The sequence below is a fragment of the Rutidosis leptorrhynchoides genome, chromosome 3 (assembly GCF_046630445.1).
Source record: "Rutidosis leptorrhynchoides isolate AG116_Rl617_1_P2 chromosome 3, CSIRO_AGI_Rlap_v1, whole genome shotgun sequence".
Lineage (NCBI taxonomy): Eukaryota > Viridiplantae > Streptophyta > Magnoliopsida > Asterales > Asteraceae > Rutidosis > Rutidosis leptorrhynchoides.
In genome coordinates, this window is record NC_092335.1 from 105115392 (window position 1) to 105129274 (window position 13883).

General features: G+C 40.9%; 2 protein-coding genes across 2 annotated transcripts in view; one reads left to right on the forward strand and one right to left on the reverse strand.

Moving 5' to 3' along the window:
* Positions 1–353: 353 nt before the first annotated feature.
* Positions 354–1965, forward strand: LOC139900269 (uncharacterized). Its single transcript, XM_071883057.1, has 3 exons — positions 354–1145; positions 1255–1321; positions 1948–1965. The coding sequence occupies exons 1-3, from the start codon at positions 622–624 to the stop codon at positions 1963–1965; spliced, it is 609 nt and encodes a 202-aa protein (XP_071739158.1). The 5' UTR covers positions 354–621.
* A 426-nt stretch (positions 1966–2391) lies between these two features.
* LOC139900270 (uncharacterized) overlaps positions 2392–13883 on the reverse strand; it is a 34533-nt gene continuing 23041 nt past the window's right edge. Inside the window, exons 4-7 of the mRNA XM_071883058.1 lie at positions 4393–4716; positions 3696–4124; positions 3294–3617; positions 2392–2865 (exon numbers count right to left, since the gene is read on the reverse strand). Coding sequence (XP_071739159.1) covers positions 2392–2865; positions 3294–3617; positions 3696–4124; positions 4393–4716 — 1551 coding nt within the window. The remainder of the gene's footprint in view (positions 2866–3293; positions 3618–3695; positions 4125–4392; positions 4717–13883) is intronic.

A 13883-nucleotide genomic window follows, 5' to 3' on the forward strand; every position in this document is an offset into this window, starting at 1 on the left:
AATCTCGGTACACCGCTAAATGTGTGTTGCCAAATTGTGAGTGGAAATGTAGTGCATACAAAATAAGACACACTGAAAACTTTATGGTTAAAAAGTTGCATGACGTACACACTTGCTCACGCACACAAATTATGGGAAACAATAAACATGCTACTAAAAAGGTGTTGGGTAGTATTCTTATGGATTCGTTCAAGGCTGCTAATCGAGAGTATAAACCAAAAGATATACGTGATGATGTAGCTAATCGGTTTAGAGTGAGTGTATCATACAATCAAGCATGGAGGGCCAAGTGTCAAGCAATAGAGATGTTACGTGGCAGTAGTGATGACTCCTTAAGAATGCTTCCCATTTACCTTCATAACCTTAAGATCCACAACCCGGGGACCATCACCAATTTGGTTACCGATAAAGAAAATAAATTTGTGATGTGTTACATGTCCATTGGAGTAGTTGTAAGTAAATATATTTTAGCAAAAACCACCTTTTAATATGTACACCATACGCAAAGGCGCAAGGGTCACCTTGCGCCAACTAATACGCAATGACGCAATAAAAACCTTGCGCCTTGCGTATGGTGTATGAGGTCTTTATTAATAATATTTGATTTACTGTGAAAATTTCATGCAGATTCGATCATTTGTGCAACATGTCCGCCCGATAATCATCGTCGATGCTGCACATTTAAAGGGTGGGTACCTGGGTACTAATTTAGTTGCTGTTGCGATGGATGGCAATAATGGAATTTTGCCATTGGCTTATGGAATTGGTGAAGGCGAGACAAACAGTGTTTGGTCATGGTTTTTTGGTAACCTAAGAGATCATTTAATGAGTTATGGTATGGTTGATCGTATGTCAGAGATTACTTTTATTTCTGATCGTGCTGCTTCAATAGCACACGGCATTGCAAACGTGTTTCCGGAAGCGTTTCACGCTCATTGTGCACGTCATTTATTCATGAACATCAAAACTAAATCCAACAAGATGAAATTCTTCGAATGGCACTTTTGGAAAATGGTTAAGGCGTACCGTGCGTCGTATTTTCATGATCATCTGGATGTATTTCGAAGGAGATTGAAAGCGTCTTATAAAGTTCTATGTGAGGATGGTATCAATAGATGGTCCAGAAGTCAATCTACTCATATTAGGTATTCATACCTTACAAGCAACAGTGTAGAGTCTATAAACTCTCTATCAAGACATGCTCGTAAACTACCCGTTTGCATGTTGTTCGAATTTTTTCGTTGTTCAATACAGGATTGGTATTTCAAACATCGCAACAAATCAGTTAGTCTTACTTCACCGGTTACTCCATATGTTGAACGTAAGCTAGCTAAGAGGATGGACAAATCAAGAAGATGGCGAGCATTTCCATCGACAAATGATCTAATAGAGGTACATGATGGACGAAAAAATGGGTTGGTTAATCTACAAGATAGAACTTGTTCATGTGGTCAATGGCAATTATCAGGCATACCCTGCGGTCATGTGATTGCATCAGCACGACACTTCGGAGTGGAGGATATTAGTTGTTATGTATCACATTGGTTCAGCACTCAAACATACATAAATATGTATTCCGAACACATTCTTCCTCTTCCCCATCGGTCTGAATGGTCGGATCCGGTTCCCGGGATTTTGCAACTTGTACACCCCCCAGTTCTAAAGAAAAGATAACCTGGACGTCCTAAAGGTAAAAAACGCATTCCTTCAAAAGGTGAAGAAACTTCAAAAAAAGTAAGAACTTGTAGTCGTTGCAAAGAACCAGGTCATTCTCGATCAACATGCCCAGCTGCTTATGACCGAACAGGTGAATCAACTTCTCAACGGGCAAGAAACACAACCTCGAAGGCGAAAGAGACAGTCGAACCATCTCAAGCTTATCAATCTCAGTTTTATCCAACGTACAATTTAGGTAGTAATTAGTTCCTAGAATACGTTTATTTTCAGGAACAAATTAAGGTGTGATGTCTTCCATTGTTGTAATATTTTTTAATTAGTATTTTATGATGTGGTTTCGTGTGTTACTTATATGTTATAATATTGAATGCACAAGCTAGTGTTACAATAATAATAAAAATTTTGTGGCGCAAGGTCGCAAGATGAACCTTGCGTATGTTTCAAAAATAGGCGCAAGGACGCAAGAAGAACCTTGCGCCTGCTTAATAAAAAGGCGCAAAGACGCAAGAATCACCTTGCGCCTGCTTCTAAATACGAGGCGCAAGGCCGCATGAAGGACCTTGCGTCTACGGCTATTACGGGACGCAAGGTCGCAAGGTCTGATTACACACCTTTGCGCCTTCAAAAATACAGTTACGGACCTGTTCACAGTTTACAACATTTACAGTTTTATACACAAATTACATAATTAACTACAGTTTTCAAAATAAAACCTCAATTACCAACTTTTGCTTTCTCTTTTGGTGGGGGTTCCTGGGTATCAAAGCGTGCACGAAAGAAGGTCTTGGCCATTCTCACTCTGTAGTTTTCTGCGGCCTTTTTAGGATCTCCAATGTTTGGGATTTCATCCCACCCAAAGATCACCCTCTCCATATGGATGCAGACCCAAACACCACAGTCCCCATTACTTCCACCTTGCACCGGCACGACTGGTGCTGCCTCGGTCATGAACTCGATGCTCTCCTTGTTTTCCAAGTAGTCAACAATCTGGGAGTCTTGCTTTTGGTTAAAGTAATCAATTGCTCTTAAGTATACAGGCAATTGATCTCCCAGATCTTTGGTGAGCTTGACAATTTCTTGATCAACATGACCGGGCAAACTATCGTACACCAATATCTTCTGTTCCTCCAAGTTCAACACAATCAGAATAAAGTGTTGAGCATCGTAAAAGTGAACGGGGATCAAAATCTGCAAAAAACATACACAATATTAGCTAAACTGTAATAGGCGCAAGGACGCAAGACCATACCTTGCGCCTGCAGAATGGAAGCAAGGACGCAAGATTAAAGGGCGCAAGGACGCAAGGACAACCTTGCGTCAACCAGAAACAACAGGCGCAAGGACGCAGGGACAACCTTGCGTCAAACCTAAAACACAAGGCGCAAAGACGCAAGTCACACCTTGCGCCTGTGCCAGAACACCTAAAAAGACCAGGCGCAAAGACGCAAGACTGAACCTTGCGCCTGTGCCAGAACACCTCAAAACACCAGACGCAAAGACGCAAGGACAACCTTGCGTCCAACCTAAAACACCAGGCGCAAGAACGCAAGACTTAACCTTGCGCCTGTTCCAGAACACTTCAAAACCTAAAATTTGTATTGGGAATTAAAACATACCTTATCACAATAGGCCCAGGATGGATATAGCTCATCACTACCATCCCCTAATCCAATCAAATACATATAATCAGGTGGATTCTCCCCTGTGATTGCTACTTCTCCTCTTTTCTCCGCTTCTTTCCGTTTCTCTTCCTCCCTTTGTGTATCATCATAATAGGACTGAAACGCTGCAAGGCTAGAAAGGAAACCCAATGGCATGACAGTCCATCGAGAACTACACGCAAACGAGTCGGTCGGGATAATAGGAGTGGAATACTGGCTTGCTCGGGGGAGAACCCTCTGACGATATCTCAACATAAGTGTAGCCCATCCATCAATATGCTACAATTGTGATAAAACAAATAAGCATGAAACTTACTTAGTTTTCCAAGAATGGAAACAAATAAGCGAGCAACTTACTAAGTTTTCCAAGTATCCGGAATATCCAAGACCAAGTAACCTGATCCAAAACTCAGGTGTGAGGTATATAAAATTTTCGTTCTGAAAAATGAACATGCACCGCGTTTCTTGCTTACTATCCACCATACTCTTCGGATCTTTTGCAGGCCCAACGTGCTTTCTACCGTCTCTCCAAGCATTGGGTGGTGGTGGTAGTAGAGTTCCTTGATCATTCACTAGCCTGTCTACCATCGACCAAATTTCCTCGTCATTAACCCAATCCTTTTGCGACCGTTTACGCTTTTTCACAATCGGAGCAACAACATCTTCTTCAACAATAGGGTGGGGTTCTTCTTCAACAACACCCTGTTCTTCAGTATCGAGATTAACAACCTCCTCAGCCTCAGACACCCTCAGCCTTTTCACTTTGCGAGCAACATCATCTGACAGCTGTGAATTATAGAAAGTCAGGAAAAAAGGCGCAAGGGCGCAAGATAACCCTTGCGACACACGCAAGGACGCAAGGTATGACCTTGCGCCATTTATGTAACATAGGCGCAAGGTCGCAAGACCATACCTTGCGCCTGTTTGTCAAAACAAGCGCAAGGACGCAAGACATGACCTTGCGCCTACTTTTAACAAACACAGCCTGTTTATTCTCGATAATTAATGACAAAACTGCAAGTTTAAGGTAAAAAAAATGTAATTAAAGATATACCTTCTCGATTGGTTTTCTGTATCCCGGTGTTGTGAAAGGGGAGCTTAGTACACGCGTTGGTCGTCGATCTCTCATTCCACGTCTAATCCGTTGAGCTGATTTGTCGTTTTCATTGTCTGAGAAGGATCGACCAAGTAACTCCTCATCTTGATTTTGCTCTTGTTCTGATATTCGTTTCTCTTGTTCAGATATACGTCTCTCGTGATCATTTATTTGCGTTCTACACTCTTGCAGCTCCTTCTCTTGCCTATCCATCCGTTTCACCAAAGACATGTATAATTCCTTTGCATCAGTAGATAAGTTTGATTGAGTCTGAGATTGAGACTGAGATTGAGATTGAGATTGAGTCATCAACCCAAAGAAGTAGTACCACAGAGGTGGCATATGCTTTCTCAACGGTGTATGTGCCACTGGTCCAGCAAACCCAATGGTCTCCAACACCTCCCTTCTTAATTCGTCACTAGTAGGTGAAGCAACAAATGGTCCACCGGGCAATTGAAGAGCACGTCTAATAGCTTCGACGGTGACAGAGCAATTTAGGGTTTCAGTCACCATGCCACGAATACATGGAACGTTGCCGGGAGTGGTGGCAACAGTGGCAGTATACCAAAATTGTGCCAAACAGGCAGCATAGAATCGGGAAGGTACACCGGTGATGGCTCTTGCCAGAGGTGATTGACGGATGTATTCGATGAGGGCCTCATACCCTTTGTTAACCTTCGATTTGGGAATAGAGAGGGCATGTGCAGCATTGCCTCTAGATAGGCGAATCAGGGAGTGATCAGGTGCATTGGGAGCCCTAATCAGGTTGGGGTGGAGATTGAACAGTGGTCCTTGAACGACGTGTTCTTGAACCACCGGTTCCTCCGGTGCCGGTGCCGGTTGTGGGGCAGGTTGTGGTTGCTGTTGTGGTTCGATTGATTGAGGTTGTTGTTGCTGTTGTTCCTCTTGCTGGCTTGCAGCACGTGGTGATTGCTGTTGTTGTTCTGCCATTGATGAGTGTAGGATGAAGATTTGAAGATTGAAAAGATTTTGAGAGTAAAAGTGTGTGTATTTTGAAAGATGAATAACCGAAGGTTATTTTGTAAGATGAAACACACTTTTATCCGTTGTGAGTGGGTGAAAAAGTGCAGGAGAGAGAAAATGACTGTCATCTGCAGGCGCGTGGGCAGATGTGACGACTGGCACGTTTTCAAAGGGAGACAGACGGTTGACATGACATTTATACGGCTTAAACACTCATTACTCCCATACAGCATTAAATGCATCAGATTTTATTTCAAACAAATTGATTTAAAACCTCAAAAATAATTTTTTGTATTAAATACAAAATACTTTTGTTACATTTAATATGTCATGAATTTAATTTAAATCATTGGAAGTAAATGAGTTTCCAGTTTTAAGGAATCGTTAAATTTGGAGAGTTATTTATTATTTCATTTAAAACATTTAAGTAACCAAAATATAAAAGACCTTGCTGTGCTGGTTGTTTGACATGTAGGCAGTAAGTAAATAAATGTGACTTACTGGTTTGCCCTACACGTTGTAGAGCCAGCACACCAACAAAAGTTGTCTTTTATTTAAAGCTCAAGCATACCCAGCTCAGAGATGAGATAGTTAAAACGTTTCTCATCTAATGGTTTTGTAAATAGGTCTGCTAATTGCTGGTCTGTAGAAATAAAATGTAACTCAACATCACCCTTTTGAACATGATCCCTTATGAAATGATACCGAACATCGATGTGCTTAGTCCTTGAGTGCATCACAGGATTGTTGGTGATAGCAATTGCACTGGTGTTGTCACAGTAGATTGGAGTTTTTGTAACATGAACACCATAGTCCTTTAGCTGGCTTTGCATCCACAGTACTTGAGCAGTACAACTACCAGCAGAGACATATTCTGCTTCAGCAGTGGATGTGGACACAGTATTTTGCTTTTTGCTTGTCCAGCTGACTAGCCTACTACCCAGTAACTGGCACCCACCAGTAGTACTTTTCCTGTCTATTTTACACCCTGCAAAGTCAGCATCTGAATACCCAATTAGTTCAAAATCCTGGTCTTTGGGATACCAAAGACCACGTTTAGCAGTACCTTTTAGGTATCTGAATATTCTTTTTACTGCCAGCAAGTGTGACTCTTTAGGATCAGCTTGATATCTGGCACAGAGACATGTGGCGAACATAATATCTGGTCTGCTGGCTGTGAGATAAAGTAGGGATCCAATCATACCTCTATATTCAGTGATATTGACTGGTTCACCATTTGGATCAGCATCTATTTTAATGGATGCTGCCATTGGAGTCCCTATGTCTTTTAAACAGGTCAGACCAAATTTCTTTAGCATATCTTTGATATATTTATCTTGACTTATGAATATTCCATCATCAAGTTGTTTGATCTGCAATCCTAAAAAGTATTGTAGATCTCTTTGTAAACTCATTTCATATGCCTTTGACATACGTTTTGAAAAATCTTGACAATGTTTTTCATTTTTAGAACCATAAATAATATCATCCACATATATCTGTACCAACAAGAGATCACCATCTATCTCTTTTGAGAATAGAGTGGTATCAATTGTTCCAACTTTAAAACCTATACCAGTGAGATACACATGAAGTGTCTCATACCATGCTCTTGGAGCCTGTTTAAGGCCATAAAGAGCTTTGTCTAACTTGTAGACATGGTCTGGATATTTACTGCTTACAAAACCAGGAGGCTGTTTGACATAAACTTCTTCTTGCAGCTTCCCATTCAGAAATGCAGATTTAACATCCATCTGAAATACTCTAAAGTTCATCCTAGCAGCATATGCTAAGAACAATCTGATAGCTTCCATCCTAGCCACTGGTGCATAAGTTTCCCCATAATCCAATCCTTCTTCCTGTCTAAACCCTTGAGCAACCAATCTTGCTTTGTTTCTGATAACGACACCATCTTCATCCATCTTGTTTTTAAACACCCACTTAGTACCAATGATCTTCTTTGTCTTATCCTCAGGTTCAGGTACCAATGTCCACACTTTGTTCCTATCAAACTGAGTAATTTCTTCTTGCATTGAACCAACCCAGCTAGGATCTTGAAGTGCTTCCTCAGGACACGTGGGCTCAATGGTAGACACAAAATTAACATGCATACAAAAGTTACTGGTAGCATGCCTCCGTGTTTTAACACCACTCGCAATATTACCAATAATCTGCTCAATCGGATGCTCCCTTGTCCATTTGGTGTTATGAACAGGTGAGCTGGTTGTAGAACACACAGCATCTTGATCATCAGCTGGTTCAGATGAGTGAGCAGCAACAGAAGGTTGCTGATCAATATCAGTAGAATCAGTACCAGCTTGTGATCTCTCAGAACCAGCAGACCTAGGCTCAAGTTGCAGCACTTCAGTAGAGCCAGTAGGTCCACTTGGTTTAGACACAGATGGAACAGAATGTTCCATTTCATCATCAGAGAACCCAGCAGCATGGATTGGTGAGGGTTGTGCTGCTGGCTCTTCATCATCAAGAGCTTGCTGAGTAGGCTCTTCAAACAGTAACACTTCATCTTCACGATCAGTAGATGAAGCAGAGGCAGTTTCATCGAATGTAACATTAATGGATTCTTCAAAACAACCTCTTCTTTTGTTGTAGACCCTATATGCCTTTGACATGTTGGAATATCCAAGGAATATACCTTCATCAGCTTTAGCATCGAATTTGCCCAGCTGATCCCTATTATTTAGAATGTAACAGGGAGTGCCAAATACATGAAGAAATGAAATTGAGGGTCTTCTTCCTTTGAGAACTTCATAAGCAGTTTTCTGATGTCTTTTCACAATAAGAGATCTATTCTGGGTAAAACAGGCAGTATTCACAGCTTCTGCCCAGTAGGAATTCTTCAACCCAGACTCAGCCAACATAGATCTTGCTGCTTCAATGAGAGTTCTGTTTCTTCTTTCTGCAACACCATTTTGCTGAGGTGTTCTCACAGCAGAGAAATTTTGGGAAAGACCTTTGTCAGCACAAAATTCTTCTAATGTAGCATTTCTGAATTCTGTACCATGATCACTTCTTAGTTGCTTCACCAGTTGCCCATTCAAAAGCTCCATTCTTTTGATAAAATTGATGATTTCATCAGCAGCTTCACTCTTTTGCCTCAGAAAGAACACCCAAGTGTATCTCGAGTATTCATCAACAATAACCAGTGTATACTTCTTCCCACTACAGCTGGCCACATTCACTGGACCAAATAGATCCATATGAAGTAAGTGAAATGGTTTCTCAACAGATGAGATTTGCTTGGATTTGAACGAGGCATGGTGATGTTTCCCCTTTTCACAACCAGGACACAATCTGTCCTTCACATAAGACATTGTGGGTAGCCCAGACACCAAACTTCTACTGGATAATTTGTGAATATCTTTGAAGTTGAGATGTGAGAGTCTCTTGTGCCATAACCACTTCAGGTTGTCTGCTGCCTTCGAATAGAAACAAGTATCAGTTGTTGTGACTGCTGTGTTCATGTCAATTTGATACATGTTTTCATGACGTTTTGCAGTCAGCAGTGGCTTCCCTGTCTTATCAAAAATAGTACCAATTTTCTTTCTGAATTGGACTATCTTATTCTTGCTTGTCAGTTGGCTTATGCTGAGTAAGTTATGTTTAAGCCCAACTACATATGCAACATTTGAGAACGTGACATTCCCATTTGTCAAAGTACCAAAACCCTTTGTGTAACCCAACGAATTATCTCCATACGAAACAACTGGACCATCCTTTTCCTGATAGTCCATCAGCAGGGACTTACTTCCGGTCATATGTCTCGAACATCCACTGTCGAGATACCAGATTTGCTTGTTTTGAATGCCCTGCACAATAACTTAGAGATTAGTTCTTTTTGGGAACCCATCCAAGGATGGGTTCTGAAGGAGTCACCTTTGATGACTTCTTCTTTTCTACTGGCTTGCTAGAAGAAGCAGCAGATGGGGTTTGGGTTTGAGTACACTGGTTAGCCAGGTGAGCTTTGCTGCCACATTTGTAGCATTTTCTCACTTTTGGCTTTTGTGGCTGGTCATGCACAGATCTAATAAGGGCAGTAGGATCGGGTCGACTTTTAATTACTGCCTCAATTAGCTGGTCAAGCTTGGCTGTCATTATCTCAGTGATAGACAGCTCATCAGTCGAGTCAATTTTTGCTTTTCCCTTATGGGCAGCTTTCCTTTTGGAACCAGTACCATGACCATGGCGAACTGTCTTTTCTTTATTATTTGACAAGTTAGCGTGGGAAGTTGCTGGCTTGTCTTCTGATGCTGATGAACCAGTAGGTATCTTAACTGCTGCCTTAGATTTGCCAGTATTTCGTTTCACTGGCTTGTCTGCAGCTACTGGGTGACCAGTAGATTGGTCATCAGCTGGCTTAGCACTGGTAGAACTCGAACACGAAGGGGAATCAGTTGGTTTAACTTTTCTCAAATTGTTTTCAGTGATTTCCCTTTTAATACGTCTTTCTTTCGGAGTCATGTAGTGGATGCTTGAGGGGTCAGTAGTCTCATCAATTGAGTTACTGGCTTCTCTTGCTCTAACTTCATCCTCCAAAATTTCTTTCATGGCAGGTGGTAGGGACACAGTAGGTCTAACAAATTTGTTTGTCACAACCTTTTTACCTTCAACTATCTTGGCAAAAGTATTTGGCAAGACAGCTTCAGGATCAGTTTCAAGAATCGGGTCCATGAAAGTAACTTCTGCAATAGCAGCAGCAGCAGCATAGTCACCAGCAAAGAAGGCTTGAACTTGGGCAGGCACCTGCTCGTTAACACATTTAGCTGTGCGTTGAGCAGATGTGCACCATGAAGCAACAACTCTTTTGAGATTGTCCAGCTGGGTCTTGACTTCTGCTGCGTCAACGTGAAGAGTTTCTAAAGCAAAGTTTTGTTTTTCAAGTTTGGAAATTGTATCTTTTAAGATCTTAATTTCATCATTTTTGCCTTTGAGTTTTTCATTTAAAGATTTGTTATTAGATTTCAAACTCTCTTCACGTTTGCAGCTTCTGCATAAATCAATTCTTAGGTAGTCAAACATTTCAGCTTTTTCATCATCAGTATAAGTTCGAAAATTATCAACCTTATACATCATTTCAGTTTTCCATTGAGGAGAATCTCTGTTTTGATCAGCTTCCCTCATATCAGCCAAAAACGTACTACCACCATCATCCTCATCAGACTCCTCGACCTCTTTGGCCATCAAACACAGCTTTTTACCAGTAGCATAACCAGCACCATCATCATCAGTATCACTATCAGAGGATGAGGACGTGCTGGCTTCATCCCAGTCATGATGTTCAGCAACTAGAACCTTTTCTGGCTGTTTACCCTTCTTGTCAGTCTTTGCACTTTCCTTCATCTGAGCTTTCATAGCTTTGTACTTGTTTTTGTACTTATCAGCTTTTGAGAAAGAGTTAGCATGTGACGTGGAAGGTTTCTTGGACATGCATTCAGCAGCAAAATGTCCAACCTTCCCACAATTAAAGCACTCAGATTTAGGACCCTTGACTGACTTGCTGTTGTACCTAGCATTTGGCTTTTTGCTCCATTTGTATGACTTGCTGGTTCTACTACGATTGAACCTTTTGAACTGCCTAGCCAGCAGAGCCATACCTTCAGCAAACCCTTCTACATCACTTTCATCTGTACTGCTTTCTTCAGACCCAGTACCACTTTCCTCAACACTATCAGCTGACTCTTGTTCTGCCAGTAACTTTTGAACCAGTAAAGCTTTTTGAGCTTTCTTCCATTTAGCAGCAGCAATAAGAGCAGCATCATCATTTTTAGATGATTTTGAAGTGGTGGGGGCAGACCTAAAGTTTTCTTTCATGTTAAGTTCAAACTTGGCTTCTGCCTTCTCATGATTCCAAAGGGAACTGTAGAGAGAAGACAGGTTAAAGTTCTTTAGGGTCTGTGTGGTTCTTAATGGGTCAGTAACAGGTTTCCATTTACATGGCAGTGCATCAATGAATTTGTTCACTTGTTCAAATTCAGTGTAGGTTACATTTAAAGTGGTTAGGTCTGCTATCAAAGAGTTAAACCTAATGAAGGTTTGCTTAAGGGTTTCATTCTTATAGGCAAAGAACATTTCATATTCTCTTTTAAGAGCAATCATCCTGTTCTGCCTAACTTCTCCCATACCCTCATAGGTGACATCTAGGTAGTCAAGCATAAGCTTAGCATTTTCTTTTCCCTTGATCAGTTTGAACAGTGGGTTAGGCAAAGTTATGGCTAACAGGGTTCTGATTTTAGGGTCAAGACCAACTCGACGTTTATCCTCATCATCCCATCTAGAGGGAGTGAGAATAACCTCTCTGCCAGGGATGGCAGGAGTGTCAGCTGTTGCTGGTGCACTACCAACTGTCTCAGTGGGAACAAAAGGGCCATTTTTGGCAATTCCAGGCATGAGTGAATCCACAGACTCAAGATGGAGCATGAACCTTGCCTTCCAGGTTTCATACTCATCTTCATCAAACTTAGGTGGTCTGTTAGATGAGCCATTCTCAAGGTAAGCTGAGTTTGAATACGAAGCCATAAGAGAATTCAGATCCAAGATATTAATTATCAAGACTGAAGCTCTGATACCAGTTGTTGGTCCCTTAATAACAACAGGAGTATTGTAGAGGGGGGGTGAATACAATTCTTTTCTTAATTAACTAGTCAGTTAATCACGTTTAGTATTCTGTAGTAAATAAGATAGAGTCACAGGTAATTTTCAACTGTTATTCTTTATTGATTAAATCAGAAAGAATCACAACTATCCTTGGCGGAAATGATAGTTGGTTGATACAGATTACCTAGATTATAGCTAAGAGATAAACTAAAGCTATTACACGGTTTTGACTCTAACAGATAAACCCACACCACTCCTATTTTACAATAGTGGATACAACAATATATATAGTAGTTCTATTAACCGTGTAATTAATCTATTGTCCACTAGTACATTGGATGCCTTGTACTTGTGGGGACAATTGTGTCAGAAGGCGTGCTCTCCTTCTTTCCTCTTAGGTAGCTATTTGCTGGAACACACCAATTCGGTTTGGCACTACCATTTGATTTAAACAAATGGAATGTTGTGTTCCCTAGGTATGAATAAAGTATAACACATGTCTGCACATGCGTTCCACTTCTGCATTCCCACGTGGTCCTGTAAGGTCACTTGTCAGCCGCCGACTCCTGTCCTTTTCTGTTCAACTTTGTCTTCGACTTCTGTTGAATAGTGCGTTGATGTAGACCACTCTGGGAAACTACCATGCTTGTAATGGAGCATGGCTGTCTTGTGTTGTATGCTGATATCCAGACTTACTGGTCCTTCATATGCTGAGTCACTTCGATATTCTTGATTTGCTGGGTGCACATCCTGTGCTGATTCGAAGAATACATTTCTACCTTGTGCTGATAGACTAGGCAGCATACTAAACACTCGACACAGCTATACTAGCTGACTATACATAAACAAACGTGTGCTGGCTGCACATAACACTTTAGTGCAAATAAATATTGTTTTGTCATAATTAAATCCTTAATTATTTTGGGGACTCAACAATCTCCCCCTATTTGATGATGACAAAACCTATGACTTGAAGAGAAAACACTAAAGCCAGCACTTAGAGACCTAGAGAGAGTAGACAGTAAATTCGTCCCTTTAAGTTTGTTTTGGGATCTTTTGATGAGTTATCTATATCTTATAATTTGATATGATTTTGAAGATAAACTCACTTTACTTACATTACATCAGATATATACAATAATTACAAGATAATTCATAATAAAAGGTAAATTACAAAGATACAAGTTAAGCACATAGGAGACTATCTATCTTTATCCCTTTCTCTTTCTCTTTCTTCATCAGATAGCTCCTCTTGTTTAATCTTCCAGGCTTCAGGGAACAGGAGAGGTAATTCAGCAGGGTCAAAAACAGGGATGGAAGGAGGTAGAACAATTCGGCTTCTCCCAGTTGGTCCTTCACCAGTAGGTTGCTTCCCTTTAGGCTTTTGAGCAAGAAATTCATCAACATCAACTACTGGTGCATTCCCAAACTTAGTTGCCTTCTTGAACAGCTGTTGGAGTTCAGTCTTAAGAGCACTCTTGATAGCACTCTCACCTTTACCAATGAAATACTCCAAGATTTCTATCCATTCACTGAATCCAAGAGTTCTTAAGTCATCAAAACTGATCCTTTCTTGAACATTGTTCTCCCTGACAACATTAAAAGCCCTTTTTGTCCCCCTGTTTACCTTGATAATTCTGCAGGGATTAGATCTTCTATTCATCACATTACCATACCTGCTCTTATAGTAAGTATCAGGAAACTCAATATTGTGATCAGGTACTACAGGAGCAGTGGTAGGTACTTTCTCAGCAGTTTCTATCTTATCAAAAACCTTATCCTGTTCTTTGACAATGGCTCTGGCTAGTTTGAGGGACTCAGCCTGTTGCTTTCTGTCAGCAGCCAATCTGTCT